The sequence below is a fragment of the Cricetulus griseus genome, chromosome 3, assembly GCF_003668045.3.
Source record: "Cricetulus griseus strain 17A/GY chromosome 3, alternate assembly CriGri-PICRH-1.0, whole genome shotgun sequence".
Lineage (NCBI taxonomy): Eukaryota > Metazoa > Chordata > Mammalia > Rodentia > Cricetidae > Cricetulus > Cricetulus griseus.
Window position 1 is genome coordinate 183,744,062 of NC_048596.1, and position 25,452 is coordinate 183,769,513.

At 44.6% G+C, this 25,452-nt stretch overlaps 1 protein-coding gene across 2 annotated transcripts; it reads right to left on the reverse strand.

Annotated features, from left to right (window-relative positions):
* Positions 1-270: 270 nt before the first annotated feature.
* Nob1 (NIN1 (RPN12) binding protein 1 homolog) lies at positions 271-12,666 on the reverse strand. Of its 2 annotated transcripts, XM_027405951.2 has the most exons (9): positions 12,513-12,666; positions 12,277-12,409; positions 10,904-11,034; positions 8,083-8,154; positions 7,500-7,628; positions 7,246-7,413; positions 5,743-5,840; positions 3,595-3,739; positions 271-852 (listed from the first exon to the last, which is right to left on the reverse strand). In XM_027405951.2, exons 1-9 carry the CDS (start codon positions 12,600-12,602, stop codon positions 583-585), a joined length of 1,236 nt encoding a protein of 411 aa, XP_027261752.1. In that variant the 5' UTR covers positions 12,603-12,666; the 3' UTR covers positions 271-582. The 2 variants fall into 2 exon arrangements, with proteins under 2 accessions (XP_027261752.1, XP_035298554.1); XM_035442663.1 differs by lacking the exons at positions 12,277-12,409; positions 12,513-12,666 and adding an exon at positions 11,215-11,266.
* Positions 12,667-25,452: the final 12,786 nt, after the last annotated feature.

The window sequence follows — 25,452 nt, forward strand, 5'->3', positions numbered from 1 at the left end:
CCCAGAAGACACATACTTTATAGTTGTATATAATACACTGAATGTTAGTCAATGTGGACCCCAATGAAAGGCTGTGACGTGGATTTACTATACTGAATTTCCTAGATGACTGAACTGCTCTGTTTTGGGAAAGAAAAAAAAGTTAAAAATTTAAAGTTTTATTGTAGAATACTTATAATTTCTGGCAAAAAATAATCTACATAATTGGTTCTCAGGCATACGTTGTGTTAGTATCCATGTCCACCAGGGATATGAGAATTTAAACACACCCGAGCTAGCCATCAAGTTTATTAGAAAAAGATTACCATTTGAATATTTTTTCTTTGAACTTAAGGCTCAATGTTTGCTCCAGGGCACCCTTCAAGCTCGCTCCCTTCCCACAGCCGAGTCTTGGCTCTGGATGCTCATACGAAGGGCAGCCATGTTGTACTGCAACCCCACACGGCACGAAGTCTCAGGCAGTCCAGAGAATCCAGGGGCACTGCTTCTGTGCAACTGGTCTGCAGTGGAGACCCTGGGGTTGGTACTCCAGGTCTCCTGAGCAGCCAGCTGCAATCTGCTTTGCCTACAGGGCTTGCAATGTCACCTTTTCTTTACAAACTTCTTTCTGGAAGCATTGGGATTTAAGCGTCTCCGCCCAGCTCCCAAGGTGCTGTCCCGGACCTGCAGGGTGGCTGAGCGGCTGGAGATGTCATTCTCTGCAAAGGGAGACACCCCAGCTATGTAGTCAGGGGCAAATACATTGGTCTTCTGCCTGGCCTTGTGGGAGAGTCGCAGCTGGGGGAAGCGCTGATCCTCGGTCAGATGGGGGTTGATGGCATATTTGCCCCCTTTAGGAGTGGGCAGCGAGTACTGTAATAAGAGGGAAGGCTGTTAGAACAGGCACCTCTGCTCACACAGATCCAGTCTTTCTACTGAAGTGTCCCTTCAGACCCTCATGCAGGCAATCAGAACTGTCCTGCCCACTTGTGTGGCAACAAGACATGTGTTTCCCATACTATGCTTACCTTAATTGACAGATGAAAATCTGAAGGTGTCTTAACTACACACTCACTACACACTCTCAGCTCAAGATAAACGTACAGAGAGCCTCATGAAGCTGCTGCCATTTCCACCAAGGTGTGCATTAGCAGCTCTGAAATGGCCACATGGGTTCTAGGCTGAGCAAAGGCAAACTATCATGAAAAACGGCATTATACGGGTCTTATGAATGGGGGTGAGGTGGCCTTGAATGCACTCTATGGTTCTTGGCCAGGGCTGCAACCTTTGCTACTAAAAAGCATTCTTGGCTAGAAATAGTGGTGCACACCCAAATCCAGGTAGAGGAAGGAAGATCAGGAGTTCAAGGTCATCCTTGGTTATATAGCAAGTACAAGGTCAGCAAAAACTATTTTACCTAAAATGTGCTTAAACTCCCGAGAGAGGGGCAGGTGATAATGTGTAGTTCAGTTGGTTGAGTGCTTGCCTAGTACGCGTGGAAGCCCCAGGCTTGATCCCCGGTACACATAAACCAGGAGTGTTTGCACAAACCAATAAATACTCCCAGCACTTAGGAGGTAGAGGAAGGAAGAAACAAGAGACTTTGTCTCAAACTAAACTAAAACACAAACCCATACACCTTGCACACACCCCTACGACACTACCATATATGCACCTCACAGTATACACACACGCCCTAAGAAAAAGGGCTATTCTAGGGCAGGGATAAGCGAGCTTGAAGGTCTAGAAAGACCCTGCTGTGTCAGAAGAGTAAGAGTAAGTGCAAAGAAGAGCTGAGACGCACCAGAAGAATGTGGTTTGTAAGAACTCTCACTGGTCAAGCATGGAAATACATGAGTTTCAAAATGAGGAGTGAAACAAAGCACAGCCTATAGCAGAAAATGAAAATACACGAGAGCAGCCAGTGTGGTAGTATACCTTCAATTCCAGCACTAGGGATGCAGAGGCAGGCAGATCTATGAATTCAAGGTCAGTCTGGTCTACAGAGTGAGTTCCAGGGCAACCAGGATTACACAGAGAAACTCTGATTTGAAAGAAAGGGAGAGAGGAGAGAGAGAGAGAAGGGAGAGTGCTGGAGGAAGATATCCAGTATCTCTCTGACTCTGGCCTCTGCCTGGGTGACTACAACCCCCTACACACACATGAAACAAGTAAGGGCTGGGCTCTAGCTCAGCAGTAGAGAAGCTTGTGCAGTGCAGGTGGAAACCTGGGTTTGATTCCCAGCACCACAAAAATAAAAATATAGAATTCAAAGTTCTTATTATTTTAAGTAGAATGTCCTGGAATACAGAACACTGAACAAAATTAGAAAACAATTATGTAGCCTTTAATCCTGGCAGAGGCAGGCGGAACCCTGAGTTCCAGGATGCTCAGGGCTACACAGAGAAACCTTGTCTGGAAAAACCAACAACCCACACAAAACCAGTCAACCAACCAAACAGTACAATTATGTGACAATTAACAGTCATAACTGACCTAAACAATTTTATTCAGAGTAACTGTAACTTTACAGAAAGCACCTTAACCAAGAGAAAAGTGTCACCTGATTATCCTGTACCCCCTGCTACAATGCACAGAAGTACCCAATAACACTGACAAGTTGCCTCCACCAAAAACACAAACTGAAACTGGTGTGGTGTGCACACCTGCAATCCTGGCACTCAGGAGACTGGGCAAGGCTGAGGATTCCAGGTGAGTGGCAGTCAGGCCACTGCATTCTTACATACTCCCCATTCTGGACCTTGCTCTTAACTGCTGAGCTAGCTCTCCAGGACCCCGCCCACCTTTTGGAGACAGTTTCACTCTGAAGCGAAATGGGCCTCCAACCTTGTAGAAATTTTCCTGCCTCAGCCCCTTGAATGCTCAAATTACAGCATGAGCCACTCACTAAACCTAGCTTGATCCATTCACACAAACCCACAACTCTCCTGTGCTGGGCACTCACCTTCCGTCCTCTGCTTCACGGAGCTCAAATCCTTTATATGCCTTTAACTTTAAATACCCTTTCAATTCCTGTACAAATCTGGCTTCTACTGTGTTCCAGGTGACCCTTGCCGAGCTCTGCCTTTCCTAAACCAAGTGGCCACCACTGAGCCACTGCCCAGAATCACTCCTTGTTTCTCTTTCCAACTCCTTAAGAAACACAAAGGTGGGGGGGCTCAGAGGTTAAGATCACTGGCTGTAATTCCCAGGAACCACACAGTGGCTCACAGCCATCTATAATGAAATCTGGTGCCCTCTTCTGGCCTGCAGGCATACATGCCAGCAGAACACTGTGTACATAGTAAATAATCTAAAAAAAAAAAAAAAAAGGAAAGAAAAGAAAAAGAAACACAGGTAGCTTATTTTGCACTTTTCCTTCCTGTGTACTGAGAACATGGGCTCCTGGCCCCACCAGTGGGGTGACTAGGTTGGCTCTCCTTTTGTCCTCTGGTCTTTTTTGTGACTGGGTCTAGTAGCCAAGGGTGGCCTTCAACTCTTGCTCTTCCTGCCTCCACCCCAGTGCTAGGATTCCAGGTATACTTCCCTCTGCCTAGTTCTCCCTTGGTTATTTGACTCTGAAGTTGTTAGGGGGGCAAGATATATGCCACCTACCCGGAGGCCTCGAGGGTTCAGCACCTTGGGGTTCCGGGAGAAATGCATGTGCAAGGTGCCATCATCATTGACAGTCACAGATACCTTCTTCAGGGTCTTGTTCCCACAATGCCCACAGAACACTCGGTTCATGTCTGACGTTGTCCTAGGGGAACACAAAATAAAGGCTGTACACTGGCACCATAGGCAAGAGACCCTACCCCCAGCCTCAGAGAAGGAAATAACAAGAAATGCAGAAAAGGCTAAATTTTGTTATACCCATATTCCAAAACACAAAAGCTACTGGCATCATGCTAAAGGAAGATGCAGCCAAGGGCAGCTGCCTCCCTTAGAGGGAAAAGGGTAATGGGTTGAAATGTGCCCAGGAGAGAAGATTGGGTTGTGGGTACATTAGCAAAGCACAACCCGACACACAGGCATTATTCGAGTTTAACATCAAACACTCCTGAGGTCAACACTACCTCTCTTTCACAGATCAGAAAACCAAGGCCAAGTACCTTGGTCAAGGCCAGAATGCTGGGGAGCAGCTAGATGGGTGCAGCATGGAAGATCCCTGACATCACTGTCCTTCTGCTATAACCACCTTTTCCCCAAAGCTAGCTTGGTGTGAGTTTAGGAGGTAGCAGGAGTTAAGTGAACCCCTCAGGGGACACTATAGTAAGCTGCCTTGGCTGACTATGTAAGGTAATGTCCCCCACTTCATTCATTCAGCTCCCATGGAGGGTCCAGGACAGGAAAAGCTGCCACCATCAAAGACCAGGTAGCCTCAGCCATCTCTCAGAGGGTCTCCACAACCCCTAAGGGAAGTGGCAGAGCGGGGTCAAAGGGCTGGAGAAGACAAATCCCTCACCTACAAGTCTCCTGAACCTCAACAAAAGCCTCCACATGGTGCTATGGACTAACTACTCATGAAAAGCAGACCAGTGGCAGCCATTGCCACACAAATAGGGAAACTACTATACATGTTTCTAAGAATGAATGCTCTCTCTCTCTCTCTCTCTCTCTCTCTCTCTCTCTCTCTCTCTCTCTCTCTCTCTCTCTCTCTCTCTGGGGGAGGGTGGGGCAGACACCAGGAGCCTTTGTTCAGAGGGGCAGTGGTAGCAGTGGGTTTATGAAACAAGGAACTGTCACGGAAGTCTTGTGAATTTAAGACTAAGAACCACTACACTAAGGCACAGAAGATGCAGAAGCAGCTCAGCTCTAAGAACTATCACAACTGTAGAGGGGAGTGGCAAGGCTAAGGCTATTATCATCTAGGAGAATAAGTCCATCCCAGGAAGCTCCAATCTCATCAAGAATCCTTCAGGTCCAGCAAACAACCCCAATGCTTCAGCACCATTCCATACCAGGCCTCTGTAAATCCGGGCTCCACCAGAAGACCTACAAGGATGTCCACAGACCTAGCCCACAGATGTAGAATGGTCATAAGCCGGCCCGTAAATCCTGGGAACATACTTCCACAGCAAGGCTGTGGCAGTTTCTTCCACTCCAATCAGCCTCCAGGGCCTGTCCTCAGAACACCAGCCCCCATAGAATAGGAAATAGAAGGGAGCAGTCAGTCAACTGACAGTCCATCACAAGGAACATCTCCTATGTGCCAAATACCCTGCTAAATCCCTATGACTTAAAGTTCCTAGCTCCTTACAACAAATCTTTCAATTTAAAGACAATTTTAAAGAACAAAAAGGCAACTGTTAATAACAGCAAATCACACAGACAGAAGACATCTATATATGAACCAGTGTACTGTGGATTCACAGACATAAAACAGCCACGACAACCACAATGAATCCTCACGTACCCATCACTCAACTTGACTATCAACTCACAGCTATGGTATTTCATCTCTACCCTATGCTCCATCCTCCTATGTCACTTGGCAGCAAATCCCAGACCTCTCTCTCTTTCTACAGTCCAGCGTGTATCACCAGAGAACAAGTGACCTCTGTTCCTGAACCCACATCCTTAACTCTAGGAGATGTGCATAGAGGGACAGGTCATTGGCAATATGTCCTGAGGATTTCAGTGTGGAGACAGTAGGTAGGCCACAGGGAACACCAAGGTGAAGGAAAGAGTTCTCTTCTGAGGAGCCATCAATCAGTAGAGACAGGAACAGGAAAACCCTGGGTCCAGACCCTAGCCACGCACTTGAAGCAGCCATGACAGCGTAAGATATAGTTCCGGGCCTCTCGGATCAGCATGCCGTTCACTGCCAGTACGTGCAGCCCCATCTGAAGTAGAACATTCTGCAAACAACAATTTAATAAAGGACTGAAATCATCTTCTTTAACATTAATTTGGCAATAATTCTGTACGGTTATGGGAACCCAACTTTCTAGTTTAATTTATAATCCCTGGCTTTTGTTAGAGAATACCTGAGAGTCCTAGCTGGGAAGACAGGGACCTGGGTTACTGAGCAATGGCAAGAACAGAGACTGGTCTCACTGGCAAAGCCTCTCAACAGATTTTTTTTTTTTTTCTGTTGGGGAAAATATTTTCATTCTTGGGCTATAAGTTTATTTTCTCCAGAGCCCCAAACATTACAAAGATAAATAAAGAGGCACCAACTGCTCATGTTAGGAATTAAAATACAGGCTGGGTGGTGGTGGCGCATGCCTTTAGTCCCAGCACTTGGGAGGCAGAGGCAGGCGGATCTACATCGCGAGTTCCAAGACAGATTCCAAAGCTACAAAGAAACCCTGTTTCGAAAAAGAAAAAGAAGAAGAAGAAGAAGAAGAAGAAGAAGAAGAAGAAGAAGAAGAAGAAAAAGAAGAAGAAAGAAGATTTAAAAAACAAAGCTGGCGTGCTGGAGAGATGGCTCAGAGGTTAAGAGCACCAGATGCTCTTCCAGAGGTCCTGAGTTCAAATCCCAGCAACCACATGGTGGCTCACAGCCATCTATAATGAGATTTGGTGCCCTCTTCTGGTGTGCAGATATACATGGAAGCAGAATGTTGTATACATAACAAATAAATAAATAAATATGATCCCAGCACTCAGGAGGCAGAGGCAGGCAGGTCTTTGAATTTGAAGCTAGGCCAGTCTTTACAGCAAGTTCCAGGACAGCCAGGGCTACACAGAAAAACCCTGTCTCAAAAAACCATCCACCCCCCCCCAAAAAAAAACAAAAACAAACACACACAAATATCCAGGACCATCAAAATGGCTCACTGGGTAAGGTACTTGTCACTAAACATGACAACTTGAGCTTGATCCCTGGTATCCACACAGTGGACAGAAATAGGTGACTCCTGCAAGTTATCCTACCTTCACACACACTCTGTGGCACATGAACATTCATACACTGAATAAGAAAATGTTGGGCTGAAGAGATGGCTCAGAGGATAAAAGCACTGGCTGCTCTTCCAGAAGTCCTGAGTTCAATTCCCAGCAACCACATGGTGTCTCACAACCATCTACAATGAGATCTGGTGCCCTTTCCTGGTGTGCAGGCAGGCAGTACACTGTATACATAGTAAATATATCTTTAAAAAAATGTGGTTAAAAAAAATTTAAATATTCTTTTTACCTTATGCACATTGTCACTAATATGATGGTCTCCCCTCAAACAAAATGAATAATTGGTCAAGTTTACAGACGCTCCGCACCCCTCACCCCACCATGTTGGCCCGGGTGTACTAACCCACCCACCTGCATAGCGAAGTCTGTGGTCACACAGCCAACCCGTACATCCTTCGGGATGTCACACTGCTCCAACTCCTGCTGGATCTGCTTGATATTGCTGGGGGTTATCCACCCACCCCCATCGTCATCACTGTCTTCAAATTCATCTTCTTCCTCCTCTTCCCTTCTGTCAATCTGAAACATCAACAGACAAACTCCCAGGTCAGTATTCTCATGGTGAGGCTCTGATGTCAATAGGAGACTATAAGCCAGGGCCTTACCAGCAACTCCTGCAGTTCATGATCAATGTTAGGTAGAGGGTTCCTCCAGAACATGAAGGAGCTGAATTCCAGGTTCTCAGGCCTATCAGCTGGGTGGCCAGGATCCACTGTTTCATGTGAGGGTTTAGGCTAAGGTTAAAAGAAAAGTCCTTTTTTCAGTGCAGGGGAATGAACCCTGGGCTTTACATATACTAGGTACTTTTCCAGGAAGCAGAATAATTTAAAAACATGAAAATTCGATGTTTAAAGGTGAAACCACTCTGGGGCTGGAGAGATGGCTCAGCGGTTAAGAACACTTCGTGTTCTTCCAGAGGTCCTGAGTTCAATTCCCAGCAACCACATGGTGGCTCAGAACCACCTTAAATGAGTTCTGGTGCCCTCTGCTGGCATGCAGGCAGAAGACTGTATACATAATAAATAAATAAATCTTAAAAAAAAAAAAAAGTAAAACCACCCTATATGCAAGCTGGGTCTGGAAGCTCTAGAAAAATATGCCCCTTGCCCAGATCAATTTGCTTTGTTATCAAGAGCATGGCATGCTGTAGAAAGGAACCCAAAGGTCAGGGATCCTGAAAGGAGTTACCTTGGAGGGCAGATGGAAACCAGAAATGTGCAGAGGAGTTTCGGGGTGCTGAGTGGAAGAGCTCACTTTAACCTAAAAAAAAAAAAAAAAAAAAAAAAAAAAAAAAAAAAACCAGCATTGAGGAAAGGCAGGTAGTTTGAAAATACAACATTAAGGCTAATTAAAACAAAAATCAAGATATTTTTTCACTAGTTATTGAATATAAAAACTAGAAGTCACAGAATATACAGACAAAATGACAACACTCAGACATCCTGACACCAATATTAAGTGCTTTTAGGGTGTTTGTGCCTATGGTGAGAGCCACACGCTAATGCCACAGAGCTGAACTGCTTGCTATGCCACTTGCGCAGTGTTCTAAAGCTTTTGGAGACAGGTCACTTAGTCCAGGCTGGTCCTGAACTCACTATGGATGACTCTGAACTTCCCATCTTCCTGTCTCTACCCCTGAAGGCACGAGATTACCGGAGGTCATCATCATGCCTGTTTATGAGGTGCTGGGGATAAAAGCTAGAGGCCCTGCACACGCTGTGAACATTCTACCAACTGAGCGTCAAATGCAGCCCATTCTAAGGCTTTTGATACAAAACAGAATAAAATAAATAAAAAAGAAAGAAAAGAAAATGAGTCTGTTTTGAGGCTTTTAAACTGGAGGCCTCTAAACTTGACTGAAAAACAAGAGAGGGCAGCTCTGAATAGTACATGAATATGAGCACAGTGCATTCCTATTATCCAAGCAGGAGGATCAAAAATCCAAGATCAGGGCCAGGCGGTGGTGGCGCGCGCCTTTAATCCGAGCACTCGGGAGACAGAAGCAGGCAGATCTCTGTGAGTTCGAGGCCAGTCTGGTCTATAAGAGCTAGTTCCAGGACAGCCTCCAAAGCCACAGAGAAACCCTGTCTCCAAAAACAAAAAAAGAATCCAAGACCAGTGCTGGAGATGGCCAGAGTAGTTAAGTACACTTGCTGTTCTGGCAGAGAACCCAAGTTTGTTTCCCAGCACCCACATGACCATCTGTAACTCTAGTTCCAGGGTATCCAAAAGCCCTCTTCTGAACACCCTGGGCACCGAGTACAGACATGGTGAATATACACACACAGGCAAACTGAACATGCATACATGTAGACAAAACACTCACACTCACAAAAGTGTCACTTTTCTTTTTTAAATGAACCTCTAAAAGAAAAAATCCAGAGTAAAAGGTTATGCTTGGTTATAGAAAGTTCCAGGTTAATCTGGGCTACAGAAATTCTATTTCAAAAAAAAAGAGGGTGAATACATTTACTAAATTTATTAAATATTGCATATAAACTTCATTTGGATTCTCACCAAAACAAACTATTAGAAAATACTTACAGAATGGGAATACTAATTGGATATCTGGCGACATCAGGGGTCCATATTAATGTTACATGGGTCCAATGATAGCTTTGAGGTTATTTTTTTATGTTTGAGGCAGAGTCTAATTTAGCCCAGACTCATTTTATAGACCAATCTACTTCTGATCATCCTGCCTCTACCTTCAGAATATTGGGATTACAGGACATGGGTGAACTCCCATTTCCAACATACACACTGCTAGGGATTGAATCCAGTGCTTCATGCATGTGAGGCAAGCACTCTACCAAGGGCACAACATCCCCAGCCCAAGGTTATCATTATTTTAAGATTAAGTTATTACCGGGTGTTGGTGGTGCACACCTTTAATGCCAGTTGTCTGGAAGGCAGAGGCAGGTGGATCTCTGAGAGTTCTATGACAACCAAGGCTACACAGTGAGATACTGTCTCAAAACAAAAAACAAAAAAGGGTTCAGGCCCAGACTAGACAACACAGTGAAACCTGTGCCTTATAAACAAATTAAAGATTTATTGTGTGAGAGACATAAGAGTACAGGAGTGTGGGTACCACAGCAGACAAATGTGAGTAAGGTCAGAGGACAAGCTTTCTGGGACCTATTTTCTTCTTCTACCTTGGTTTGTTTCAGGGAGGGACTGGTTTGTTTCTGCTGCTGCACTATAAAACTGAGCTCCCTACCAATTCTCCTGTCTCTCTCATCTTGTAACAGGAGTGCTAGGATTGCAAATACCAGCCTCTGCATCTACCTTTTAACATAGGCTCAAACACAGGCCATCAGGTTATACAGGCTCTAGCCCTCTGATGTTTTGTTTTAATTTTAATAGAGACAGAGGAAAAGCTACACATCACTGAAACAGCAGGTGACCTCCTAATTGAAAATACTCAGGTCTGTGGCTCTACATAAATGAAAAGATCTATGGACGTTAACTCTAGAGGTGAAGTACAATAAGGACACTGTGGCTACCACACTATTCCCTCTTTCATGTATGAGAGTTCCCATAATAAAACCTGTATTAAGAAACAATACAGGGGCTGGAGACATGGCTCAGTGGTTAGGAGCATTTAATGCTCAATCAAAGACTAGAATAATAAATAATAATAGTGAATAGTGTGGCTACTAATAGGGAATAGTGTGGCTACCACACTATTCCCTCTTTCATGTATGAGAGTTCCCATAATAAAACCTGTATTAAGAAACAATACTGGGGCTGGAGACATGGCTCAGTGGTTAGGAGCATTTAATGCTCAATCAAAGACTAGAGTTCATATCCTAGGCCCATGTTGCAGGTTAAGTGGCCAACAAATACCTGTAATTCAACTCCAAGTGATGCAATGCTTTCTTCAGGCCTCTACAGGCACACCCCCATCTTATCACCCCAAAAGCTCATACACTCACACAGACACACAAACTTAAAAACCAAAACCAAACCAACCAAACAATCCAACCCCCCTGATTTGATTTACCTTTTCTGGTTCTTGTTTTAAGTGAGACACTCCAACAAATTCTGCCTCTAATTGATAAGTCAGAGCCAGCACTTGGATATCTATGGCAGACAGGCTGGGGTAGTCTCCAGTTTTCTTGGAAAATTCAGTCACTGCAAGTAAACAAGAGTGTTCCAACTTTAGCTAAGGGCAAAAACTGACAGGTCCTTGGACAACCCCAGTATCACAAGAACATATATACGCAGAGGCTGGAGTTGGCGCTGCAGTTAAGGGAACTCGCTGCTCTTCCAAAGGACCCAAGTTAAATTCTCAGCTTCCACATGGTGACTCACAACTGTCTAACTCCAGCTGCAGGAGTTCCAATGCCATCTTCTGGCCTCTGAGAGCACCAAGCAGACACATGGTACACAGACATACATTCAGGCAAAACTCCTATTCACATAAAAACAAAACAAAATCATTTGGGTCACTGAGATGGCCTGACAGCAGATCTAACGACCTGAGTATGATCCCTAGGATCTGCATGAAGGAAAGAAAACCAATTCTCTCACCTCATTTGAACTGTATCATGTGCAAAAAAATTTTTCAAAGAACTTGGAATCAATATCCCATCTGGGAGTGGTAGCTCATTCCTGTTTTCCCAGCACTCAGATCAGGAGTTAAGGCCATCCTTAGCCTTATAAAAGCTCAAGGTCGGTGGTGCACACCTTTAATCCCAGCACTCGGCGGGAGGCAGAGGCAGGCGGATCTCTGCGAGTTCGAGGCCAGCCTGGTCTCCAGAGCGAGTGCCAGTATAGGCTCGAAAGCTACACAGAGAAACCCTGTCTGGAAAAACAAAACAAAACAAAACAAACCCCTAGCATGTGGGAGGCAGATGTAGGCAATTCTGAATTCAAGGTCAGTTTAGTTTACATGGTACCTCCAGGTCACCTTGGAGGTACACAGTGAGATTCTATCTCCACCCCACTCCAAAAAGTATTACCAAGTCCACCTGGGCACCCAGCAACTTTCCCAGTATTTTTTGTAAAGATTAATTTATTGGCTGCTCAGTGGTGGCACTCGCCTTTGACCCCAGCACTTGGCAGGTGGAGGCAAAGGCAGGTGGATCTCTGAGTTTTGAGGCCAGTACTAGTACTTATGGAAGCCTGGGCCGACCAGAGTACTGCCTGAGTGCATTATGCCAGGTGACAGGGGCCTGAGTCCTTACAGGTACTACTACTATTCTCATTTCACAAAGCCTAAAATGTGTGCGATATAGCCGGAGGCACACTGCTCGTTCCTATTAAAGCAGGCTGAATTGACTGTCTCTAAACGAATGCTCTGACTGGCACCGGGGCAGGTCTGTCTCCACTCTGGGCCCAGCTCCCGCGACGAGGCTGGACTGGGGCACTCACCCAGCCGCACGTACTCCGGGAAGGGCTCCTTGAACCGCAGCTCGTAGGGCAGCACTGCCAGCCGCCTGCGCGTGGCCTTGTCCCGAATCTCTCTGACCACCTCCCGGATAGTGTAGATGTTTTTTCCGATGTCCTGCGGATAGGCCGGGCCCTGTTAGCACACTCGCCTGACCCCACGCGCACCCCTGGAGGGTCTCGAGCCCAGACCCCGTGCCCCTAAGCGGAAGCTCCTGTACCTGCAGCGGCGCGTCCCTCAAGAAAGCCCCGGCGTCAGCCACAACGTGCTCCACGGGCGCCATGCTGGCTGGCGTGTAGAGACCGCGCATGCGTACGGAGCGTGCGTACTTCCCTACGTTTACAAGGCTGACTTCCCTCGCCCAGAGATACAGGCGCTGCGAGTTAGCGGCGCCCCCTGGCGGGCACAATCCACCGCGTCAGCACTATGCGCGCATGCGCAACTATGCCGTTTGTCCTGCCTGGGAGTGCGTGCATGATTAAATTTGGGGATACACTTCATAGAGCTTTCTTAGCTTTTAAAATATTCACATGACTGAAAATCATTAAGTAGAGAAAGAATCTGTCATAACAATTCTATGACTTGGCCACAGAACCTCCAAACTGATTTGAAACCACTCTTAAAATCCGTCATGCTATACTGCCATTGCTTATGCAGCCCCATTTCATTTTGAACATCTCAGAACAACGGCTGCATTACTTAATACCCTTGCTCCACCTCCTTAAGCAAGGCACATGATTTTATAGAAAATAATTCCTTGCTGAACTGAACAGAAGGGATATGAATAACTTCCAAATTTCCTTTCAAATACGAGATTGGGAGATCTGGACTACTACACGCTGGCAGTGCTGATCTGAGTCTTTATCATCTGCTTTCCTTTAAACTGTTCTGTCTTATTTATCTGTACCATATCAAAAATCCTTCAGTGCCTTTGATGGTACCCATTTTCAGTGACCCAAATATCTTCTGCACCTCCAAACATTTTTAAACACTTTAAATTACATTATGTATTGAGGGGCATGCCAGGTACTCATTTGAGGGCCAGAGGACAATCATGAGAGTCAGTTCTCTCCTGTCAAGAGGACCCTAGGGATGGAACTCAAGTCCTCGGGCTCTGCTAGTGACAGTGCCGTCTCCTTGTCCCCACGTCCCCACAGGGTTTCCCTTTGTAGCTCTGGTTGACCTCAAACTCAGAGATCTTCCTACCTCTTTCTCCCAAGCCATGGGATTAAAGTCATGCACCACCACACCTATACCCAAAGTATTTTATATCGATAGTCTTTTTAGCCCTCAGTCACTCCAATTAACAGAATTTCCAAGTGCTACCTGTTGTGAAATAATATCCCATTTGAAGACTATTCAACTTCTTAGATTATGTTTGTCAGTGTTTTGGCATGTTTCTCTGCAGGATCTGATGTTGCCTATTGTCTCCTCTTTCTGGATTTATCTGATTTTTGCTGATTCTTTACCACCCTAATCTCCCTGCCTTTGGATGCTTCTCATCTTCCTTCATCAGATTCTCTTCTTGCCCTGAAAATTATAGTACCTTCTACCTGTCTTTGCAACCCAATCAATTACGGTTCATTTCTTCAGCAATACTGCCTATCTGCCAGACATTAATGATCATGGTATACAACCTCTATGCATATTATGGTTTTTTATTTATATGTATATGTTTAAGGTTGCCCAGGAAGCAAGAAGAGGGCATCAGATCCCCTGGAGCTGGAGTAACCTAATTCTGGTCTGCTCTTAACAGCCCTAGAGAACACTTTCTAAACATTTATGTCCAATCCTCATTCCCAGTCCGCATACATTTTCTAGAAATTCTATCTGAAAATTTCTGGCATCTACACTTGTTAGAGTTCCAATAGTCTTAGTCTTAGCTCTGGCTGGGCTTCAGTGCTGATACTACAGTAATGTGCTACCACTTCCTCTTTTAATTTTTAAGGCATTACCAACAAAAGCATTCAAAGTAGGAATCTCTGAGCCATCCACATCTCTCCTCCCACCACCATCCAATGTTCATTTCGCTACAGTACACCGACATCACTCTGAAATGTTTGTCTGGACCCTTCCTCCTCCGTTCTCATTATTCTTTTTTAATTATTTATTTGTATTTTATGTACATTGATGTTTTGCTTGCATATGTCTGTGTGAAGGTGTTGGATCCCCCGGAACAAGAGTTATAGACCGTTGTGAGATGCCAGGTGGGTGCTGGGAATTGAACCCAGGTCCTTTGGAAGACCAGTCAGTGCTCTTAACTGTTGAACCATCTCTCCAGCCCTCCCTTCCTCCCCACCACCCCACCTTCTCATTATTCTAATCAAGTTTCTATCTCTTTCCCAGATTCCTCTATCTGCAGTGGGTTTTCCACGTGTACCTAGACAGTGAGTGAAGACACAGAACCAGTCTAATAAAAGGGATCCTAGGGTTTAGACCCTAAATAAAGAATGATCTGTAAAGCTAGTCCTGGTGGCTCATGAAAACAATCCCCTCACTTCAGATTTGAAAACTGGGGGATTGAGAGTTCAGGGTCATCCTTAGTTACATATCTAGTTCACTAGCCTGGGCTACAGGTGATTCTGTCTCAGATAAATTAAACAAAAGGAAATAAGTTTATCTGGGTCAGGAATTCTAAAACTCAAGTATATGTCGGAACCCCCTGGAGAGCTCACACAAACAAGCTCACTGGATCTCCATTTTTCTTCTTTTTTTCTTTTTTTAAGATTTTATTTATTATGTATACAACATTCCGTTTCCATGTATATCTGCACACCAGAAGAGGGCACCAGATCTCATTACAGATGGTTTGAGCCACCATGTGGTTGCTGGGAATTGAACTCAGGACCTCTGGAAGAGCAGCTGGTGCTCTTAACCTCTGAGCCATCTCTCCAGCCCCTGGATCTCCATTTCTGACTTGATAGGTGTGGACAGGAACTGAGAAATGACCCAGGGACATGCTCTGAAGCATTGAACCCCTGTCTCAAAAAAGTCAAACCAAAAACACAAGAAAAAAGACTAGGACTGCTCTTGCAGAAGACCAGAGCTCAATTCCTGGCACTCACAACAGATGGCTCACAAACATCTGGAACTGCTACTTTTGGGACATCTGAAGTTGCACTCATGTGCACACACCAACACAGACACAAGAATATACATACACACAAAAAAATCTTTAAAATATTTATATAAAAATTTGTTTACAGCCAGGCAGTAGTGGTTCAGGTCTTTAATTCCAGCCCTTAGAAGGCAAAGGCAGGTGGATCTCAATGAGTTTGAGGCCAGTTTGGTCTACAAAGCAAGTTCCAGCATAGCCAGGGCTACACAGGGAAGCCCTTCCTCAAAAAACAAAACAAAAAAATCCTTACACTTTATAGTATTGTTCAATTTAAAAATTATTTATTTTATGCATAAGGGTGTTTTGCCTACATGTATGTCTGTGTACCAGTCTGATGCCTGTGGAGGCCAGAAGAGGGCTTTGGATTTCCTGGAAGTGGAGTTACTGAAGGTTGTGAGCTGTCATGTGGGTGCTGGGAATCAAATCCAGGTTCTCCATAAGAATAGCAAATGTTCTTAACCACTGAGACATCTTTCCAGCCTTGTTATATTTTTTTTAAATCATTTTACTCTCTCTTAATTCTCAAGGGCCATTTATATAATAATAACATTATGGACTGGCTGAAAAATACCTATAAATAGTGATGTTGGGTTTAGTATTCAGGGGAACCTTAGAGTTTGTGAATTTAGAGTTGGATTTTGAAGGACCACATAGGAAGACACTGAGGTGTGATGGTCCAAGAGAGTATTTGAGGATTTGAGTGTGGTACCTGCAGCTAGTACAGGATATCTGGGAGAGTTTCTCAGAAGTAAAGTAAGACCCTGGGACAATTTTGTGGAGCTTGTAGCTTTCTAAAAATAACAAATAAATAAAATTAAAATATTAAAACACTAATAGCAAAATTGTGTCTTTAAAACATTTACAGGGGTTAGAGAGATGACTCAGACCAATTGCTGTTCTTACAGAGGACCCAAGTTTGCTTCTGAGTACCTATGTCTGGGAGCTCATAACTGCTGTAATTCCAGTTTGAGAGGATGACAGGGATGACACGGGATGACACTCTCTTCTCATCTCTGAAGGCACCTGCATATATAGAACACACGCGCGCGCGCGCGCGCGCGCACACACAGACACACAGACACACACACACACACACACACACACACACAATTCAAAAGAAATTTTAAATGAAAGGTTTACACAAAGTTGCACTCAGGAAGCTGAGGCAGGAGGATCAGGAGTTCAAAGTCACCCTTTATTGCATATGAATTTAAGGCCTGCTTGGGCTACATGGAACCTTGCCCCCCTCAATGAAAAGGTTGGGTATGGGTGTCCAAGCATGTAATGCTGTGATGCTCTCACTCTGAGGTATCAGGTAGGAGGACCACTGCAAGTTGAGGCCAGCCTGCATTATACACTGATTTCCAGGTTAGCTCTGGCTACAGTGAGACCCTAACTTAAAAAAAAAAAAAAAAAAAAGTAAAAAGCTGGGTGTAACAGTGCACACCTTTAGTCCTAACATTTAGGAGGCCGAGGAAAGCCAATCTGGTCTACATTGTGAGTTCCAGGACAGCTAGGGCTACATAATGAGAACCCCATCATGAAAAACAAAAAAAAGAAAACCAAATGAACAAACTAAAACAATAACAGAAAAAATGAGATGTGGTGGTACAACCTCAATCCCAATACTATAAAGGAAAAGGCTGGAGGACTACTTCAAATTTTAGGTCTGAGATATACAATGAGTTCCAGACCAGCCAGGGCTAGAGTGTATTTAAAAAAAGGAAAAAGAAAGAAAGAAAAGAGAAAAAAAAAAGCTGAGCCAGAGAGATGGCTCTTTCAAAGGACTGGAGTTCATTTCCCAGCACCCACATGGCAGCTCATCATTGTCCTTAACTTCAGTTCCTAGGGATCTGATACCCTCTTCTGGATTCCAAAGGTGTAACAGGGCCCTAGATCTCAAAAGGCCCCCCCAGAGCTCAGCACAACTGACCCAACAATGGAAGGAACATTCAGGCCATAAAACTCAGCACGTAGACAGCACCACCTGCTAAAATGAAAACAAAGACCTAATTCATTAAAGACCATAGATATAGCAAAGTCTCTAGATGTACTAACCTTGCTTTTTGGCATCTGTAGTTCTGCCTCTAGCTAACTGTTCTTGTTAACTGAAGTATGTCAACCAAAACTTTTTTTTTTTTTTTTTTTCAAAGACAGGTTCTCTGTCTATCCCCAACTATCCTGAAACTCACTCTGTGAACCAGGCTGGCCTCAAACTCACAGAGATCTACCTGCCTCTGCATCCCAAGTGCTGGAATTAAAGGTGGCTGCACCACCACCTAGCTAGAACATTTTTTTTTCCCACTTAAAACCTCACCCTAAGAAAGGCTGGGTGCTACACTGGGATACCCCCCCCATACACCCCGAAGTGTAGTTGTTGACTGATAAGCACTTTATTTGCTTAAACTGGTGTTTGAACAGTCTTCTCTCGGAGATATCCTGCAACATTTTTTGGGGGGGGGCACTAAGCTCCCCAGAGACCAGACCTCAAGACACTGGGGATTTCAGAGCCCCCTGGAGTGGGGAAGAGTGTGGTGGTTGTCAAGGAGCTCCGAGGGGTTGTGAAACCTGAATCCCAGGTGACATCTCCACCCCAAAAGGAGACAAATTAGAAAGTTGCCTGGTCTGTCACTTCAGGAGGTAAGTCTGGTTAAAGCACCTTCTGTTTGGACACACAGGAGAGCTTAGATGAGCCCACTGATTCAGTGTCCAGGACCCATGAGAGATGTCACTGGATTTCCCCTGTCTGTACAAGTGTGTGAATTTGTGGTGGCCACCCCTGGTTGTTTTTACTGTGTCTCTCTGGGTATCTTTCTATGTGTTTCTATCAGTTCTGCTTCCCTATATTGACCAGTGGCTTTTTCTGATGTGAGAATCCCCTGGCTTAAGGCCTGAGTCCCTTCTGTTGGGGATCTGAATCCTTTTGGCTCTGCCAGATCACCCAGAGAGACCAAAAAACAAGACAAAATAAAACAAAACAAAACCTCTACTTGTCCCACACTGGGAGCAGGAGTGCTTGCTTCTTTTGTTTTGTTCTAATTTTTTTTTTTAATTTTATGTGCATTGGAGTTTTGCCTTGGGTGTTAGGTTCCCTGGAACTGGAGTTATAGACAATTGTGAGCTTCGATGTGGGAATTGAACCAGGGTCCTCTGAAAGAGCAGTCAGTGCTCTTAACCTTTGAGCCATCTCTCCAGCACCAGCTAGCTTCTTTAGTTGCTTGACTCCTGCTCACAGTCACAGCTGATCCCTGTGTGAATGTGTGTGGGGGTGAAGGGGGGGTGGTGGTGGTGGCAGGTGGCAGGAGGCAGGAGGCAGGAGGCAGGTCTCTCAGCCAGGCCCTCCTGCCATCTAAGCAGAATGAATGCACAGGAGGAGGGGGAAATAGTTCCCCAAAGTGAGCATTGTCTCTGCTCCATGTCTGTTCTAAGCAGCCTCTGGGAAGTGGAAAAGTTCCCGAGTGCTGATCTTGAAGGAAAAAAGTTCCACTCCTTTCTCTTTCATGATTTACTTCTTCTTTTTAACCAATGATCTGAATAATTGAGAACCCACCATTCTCTGAAAAAAGTAGAAAAACTGCCCCATGGGCTAGGCAGGGGTATTGTTGCCAGACAACGAAGCTTGGACAGAATCGATCTTCTGTCCAACACTGACCAAGGAGACTTTAAAATTTTTTTGCTAGGTCCTTTTTAGAAATATTAAAGACAGCTACTAAAAAGATTTCCTTTGTCAACTAGTCAGCCCCAGATTAAAAGGCAAACAATAATAACAACAACAACAACAACAACAAAAACCCCAAACCAAAAACTATTAAAGTTAGAAAATTTTAAATGTATAAGTAGGTCCCAGTTGCTGGAGGTAGTTCAAAAGGTGTTCGACAAGCCAGGTGGTGGTGGTGGTGGTGGTGGTAGTGGTGGTGGTGGTAGTGCACACCATTAATCCCAGCACTGAGGCAGGTGGATATCTATGAGTTCAAGGCTAGTCTGATCAACAGAGGGAGTTTCAGGACAGCCAGAGCTGTTACACAGAGAAACTCTGTTTTGAAAAACAAACAAACAAAAAACAATAAAAAAGGGGGGTTTAACAACAGAGAACTGAATGGGACAAGATCTTTTGCATAAATTGAAAGCCACCATCACTTTCTCTGATGATGAGACACAGACTTACAGATGATATCTGTGGTGGAATATTGGTTTAATTATGCAAAGACGTGTTGCATTTATTTAGTTATGTAAAGATGTGTTGCTGTTTTACCTTGCTTACCTAAGGCACCTGATTGGTCTAATAAAAAGCTGAATGGCCAATAGAGAAGGAGGAGGTAGAGGCAGGCCTTCCAAGCAGGACGAGTAAGTAGGAGGAGGAATTTAGGCTCGGGGAAGAAAGAAAAAGAGACGCCAGGGAGACACCAGAGGCCAGACAGACAGACACAGAGGAAACAGGAAAGTAGGACATACAGAATGAAAGAAAGGTAAAAAGCCCTAAAGCAAAACTAATGAATAGAAACAGGTTAAATTAAGCTAAAAGAGCTGGTGGGACAAGCCTAAGCTAAGCCTGAGCATTTGCAACTAATAACAAGTCTCTGTGTCTTTATTTGGGAGTTGATTGGCAGCCCAAAGAAAATTACAACTGCAGATATTCAGCAAAATTTTGGTGTCTTACCCTCTGTCAGAAGAATATTGCCTAGCTGAATGTTCTGCCTCCTGTCAAAAGATATAGTTAGACTATCTCCCAGACTGATGACAAAAATTCCTGGGGGTATGGGCAGAAACCAACTCCCCAGGACTGGCCCAACACCAAGTTCCTATAAGTAATTGTTCAACTAGCCAGTACAGCTACTCCATCCAGATTAAACAATACTCAATGGCCCTGGAAACAAAAAGGGAAACTGAAGTCCATATTGCATGGTTTGGAGAGACAGGCACCCTGGCACCCTGCCCATCACCATGAAATACACTTCTCCTGTCTTTGAAGAAACTTGGAACCTCTGACTCTCATGAGTCTGATTCTTCCAGAGAAACAGGTGCACACTGTCCTGGACATGAAGGATGAATTTTTCAGCTTCCCACTGGCAGAGGTGAGTCAACCCATCTTTGCTCTTAAATGGACGACCCAATGGGAAGTTACAATGGGCAGCTTACATGGACCAGGTTGCCCCAAAGATTTAAAAATTCACCAACCTGTTTGATGAGACACTAAGAGCTGACCTTCTGCCCTTCCATTAAAGGTTTCCTGGGAAAACAGATTATGAAAGGGCCACCGAAGGACAGCAGCAAGAGTTATAAACCTTGGGCTATAGAGTGTCAGCTAAGAAATCCCAAGTCTGTACAACAGAGGCTACCCATCTTTGATACTGGCTGAGGGGAGGCAAAAGGAGCCTGTCTCAGAGCAGGATTGCTGACATCCTTCACATCCCAAACTCCATAGACTAAGAGACAGGTTGGAGAGTTCCTAGGTGCAGCTAGGTATTGCTGCCTCGGATACCACAGTTTGTGGGAATAGCAAGGCTCCCATGTACCAGAACAAAGGACACTGAGCCCCTAATCTGGACTGAGACTAAACATTTGAGGCATTTGAGGCTTTAAAAACAGCTCTGAGGTGATGGTGGCACATACCTTTAATTCCACCAATTGGGAGACAGAGGCAGGTGAGGTGTCTGAGTTCGACGCCAGCCTGGTCTACAAAACGAGTTTAGCTCCAGCCCTAGTAATTCCAAATACCTCAAAACTGTTTCATCTGTTTGTCCATGAAACAAAAGATAATAGGGTTTTAATCCAAATTTTGGAGCCATGGAAACAACCTGTGCCATGTGCCTGTCCTAACAACTGGACCCTGAATGAGACCACAGGATGGCCCACCTGTCTAAGAGCTGTGGCTGCTATTTCTAGACTAAAGAAAAACAATCAAATGAGTTATCTCTGGGTCAGGATCTTTTAACTCCCAGTACCCCATGTGGTTGAGACCCTCCTCTGAGGAACACTAGAATTCTGGCTTTCTAATGCCTGTGTGACCCAGTACCAGGTCCTACTCCTGGCCCACCCTCAAGTCTAGTTTGAGAAACCCACTGCCATCATTCCTGCTACCCTCTTGTCTGATGATGACCCACAGGTGCTCATCCATGACTGTTGTGAGATGAAAATGAAACCAGTATGTGGGAGCAACAGAAGTTACTTTAACTGAAATGATTTGGGCCCAAGCCAGGTTCCTCACCCCAGAGAGCAGAACTGATTGATCTGACTCAGGCTCTCAGATGGGGAAAAGGAAAGTTCACCACCTTATACATGGACAGTCTCTATGCCTTTACTACTGGGCATGTCTACAATATGATCTATATAGAGAAAGAGGGCTTCTCCCTGCTGGAAAAAGGACACTAGAAAATCTTGGCCCTCCTAGAGACTATTTGGCTTGTCCTACAGATTGCTGTCCTTCACTGCCAACCACTGACCTGGCTGTCCAACAAATGGCCTTCAGGTCAGTGGGGCATATCAACTCCATAGTAAAGAATAAATGAACAGCTCAAACCCACATGTTGATGTTGGACTCCAGCAGGAAAGATCTTCTCCCAGAAACAACTGGCAGGACTCTGGCACCTGACCTTCACCAGGCTACTCATTTAGGGATCACAAAACTTTTTGAACTGCTCAGACCAAGGTATGTTATAACTAGACTGGACAGTCTGGCACAAGATGTCTCAGCCAGGTGCCAGATATGTGCTCAATTAATTCCAAATAGAGAGCATTTACCCCCAAAGAGGTTCAAATGAGAGACCAACACCCCAGTGAACTCTGGGAAAACTGACATCACTGAGATCAGCCTGCCAGGGAGGACACAAGTACTTGCAAGTTTTTACAGATAGCTTTTCTGGGTGGTGGGTATAAACATTCTACCCAGACTAAAATTGCTCAAATAGTAGCCAAAAATCTCCTCCAGGAACTGGTCCTGTTTTGGCCTCCCCCTAGCAATGGGGTCTGACAATGGCCCAGCTTTCATAGCTAAACCTCTCAATTAATAATTAAAGCTTTAGATATAGACTGAAAACTTAATTGTGCATGTAGACCTCAGAATAAACAGGACATTAAAAAGAACTAACAAAACTCTCATTAGAATCCAGTGAAGGGTGGCTGAATATACTTCCTTCCTTTGCTTTGCTTTGGGTCTGCTACACCCCACATAGGAAGGGGTTTACTCCCTATGAGATTGTTTGAAAGACCTCCCCCAAGGCTTCTCTAGCTCAGAGACCAGCAGTTGACAGAACTCTCTAACCATTCCTTTCCCAAGTCATTACAAGCCCTCCACTCCTCTATATAGGCTATTCATGGGACTAGCTGAGAGACCTAGCCGACCTCTGAGGCCACCACCAGTTTACCCTTATTTGAGTCCTTTGATACTGACCTGGTCAAGCTGGTAACAAAAGGGGTGCTGGAACCAATTTGGAAAAGGCCCTAGATAGTGATTTTCCCAACTCCTCTGATTGTGAAGGTAAGTAGCCTTACACTGTGGATCCACCACACCCAGGTCAAGAAGTGGAAGCAACAAACGATGGTGCCAAATAAACTGTTTCTGCGCTATGGACCCATGGCAATTAAGGTTTCATCGGGGCCCCAGCCCTTCCTCTCACTGCCCCTCTACCTGCTCCTGAGTCTTATGTTTGGCATGAATACAGGACCATGAATAATGGTCCAAACCCTACTGCCTTAAGGCCTGGACCAGGGAGATATAGTGGAGGTGATAGCTAATGTGGCTCCAGACCAGCAACCCACATTCCATCTTATTTATTCACTGATACCCAATTTAAGCTTCTAGTTGTACCAGAGAAAAGAAATACATGGAAGTTTATCTTTTGAGATAGGAATACAGAGTTCATAGTTTTATGCATGCCTTGAGGCCGGGCCTCCAAGTTGCCAGGAGCAAGGGAGTTTCCATTGCAAAAATTAAGAGTTGTGAAACCGAGGCTTCCTAAAGAATTCCTTAAGAGAAAGGCTAGCCTTTGGAAAACAGAAAACCTGGAGAATAGGACTCTATGCCACAGGAAGGGACCCTAGGGATAGAGTTAATCATTTCCAGGCAGAAACCAGCCAGGGTTACTGGTTAGACTGACAGCCCATTGACTGACAAACTCATTGTGACTGGGGGTAGCTCAAATTAAAGGATTTATAAGGGACTGGAATTTGTCTAATGTCCAAAACCTTTCATCTAGGTACTTCCCCTCATTCTGATGCCTGCTTTTCAGCCAGTTAACTCATCTGTACAATAGCAATATTACTACTGGGCCCTGAGACTACTTGGTGGGCGTGTACTAATGGTGACTAAATGTGCCTCTTCTGATGCTTTCCAAACTAAGTAGACAGGTTCATCAGGACCTAAAGGTGTTCAAAGTTTCCATTTCCAAATTAAAGCAACAGTTGCATTCCCTGCAGAAATGGTCCTACAAAATTGGAGAGGCTTAGACTTACTGCTCCTATAAAGGAAAGTATACATGGGCTTGGGAGAAACCTATTGTTTTTATGCTAATTGATCATGAGTAATTAGGAAAAAAATTGTTGTGGTTGAGGAAAACTTCCAAAAGAAAAAAGAGACAAAGACATAAAACAAATAATTAGTACCAGTGTCTGTTTTCTTAGACCTCCTGGGTCTATCAGCATTGGCTGGACCTTTAATTCTCATTCTGATTGGACAAATGGCAGGGCCCTGCATCTTAAACTATATGGCCAATTATCTATCAGTTCAGTAAAATTAATGGTCCTTAGGACCAACTACACCTTTTTTTTTTTTTTTTTTTTTAATTTTTGAGACAGTTTTTCTGTGTAGCTTTCGCTGTCCTGGAACTTGCTCTGTAGACCAGGCTGGCCTTGAACTCACAAAGATCTGATTGCCTCTGCCTCCTGAGTATTGGATCAAAGGCATGCACTACCACTGCCTGACCCAACTACACCTCTTTAGGGTAGGGTAAGCCCACAATTTGACTCATTCGATAAGACCAGTGGGGAATGTAACAGGGCCTCAAGACTAGGTCCTAGACCTTAGCACAACTGACCCCACAATGGAATTACCAGTAGACCATAAGACTCAGCATGTAGACAGCACCACCTAACAAGGCGAAAATAAAGACCTAATCTAATCAAGATCCATAGTTCTGGGAAAGTCTTTAAATTTACTAACCTTGCTTGATCCTTAACACCCAGTGTAGTTGCCGGCTGGCTAATAAAGACTTTCTATTGGCTTAGATGAATGTCTGAGCAGTTTTCTCTGGTAGATAACCCACAACAAAGGCACCAAACATCCAGGTGGTACACAGATGTGTATGCACAGGAAAAAGATCCATATAATAAAATACTAATGAAAAATTAAAAATTTCAGTTAACCAAAACCAAACCCAACAGAAAGCCAGATGGTGTGGCACATATCTGTTATCTGATCAACTGGGAGGTGGGTCCCAGCCTAGGGTGCATGAAACCCTGACTCCACCTGTCTCCTGACCCCCCCCCCCCCATGGCACAAAAAGGTAATCCTAACTACTCAGAGAATCAAAAGTTCAAGGCCAATTAGAACTCTTTAAGCAAGACCCTGCTCCAAATAAAAACTAGAAAGGTAACAACAGGACTGGCAACATAGGTCAGTAGGAGTGATCCCTGACTAGTATGAGCAGGGCTCTGGGTCCAACCCTCAGTGCCCCCAATGCCAGGAATTAAGAAGGCTGAGGATAGGGTTGAGTTCCAGGTCAGTCAGGGTTACATAGAGGCCGTTTGCTAATTCAAAACTTTCAGTTTACTCCATACAGGGAGGAAATGGGAGTTGGTTCCCCATGGGACACTTACGGACTTGGGTGAAGTTCTGAAGTGTGACCTCACCCCCACCCCCTTCTACTTTTGCTTCTTGGAACAAGAACAGATGTTCTATAAAGGCCAGGGCATTTATACTTCTAGAACTGAAAACAAGGCCTAGCATATAGTTGGCACAAGCTGCCAATATTAGCAATACATAAGATGCTTAAGTTTGACCAGTATACCTTTGTGGTGTCAATACATCCCTTTCCAAATTTGCGGACGT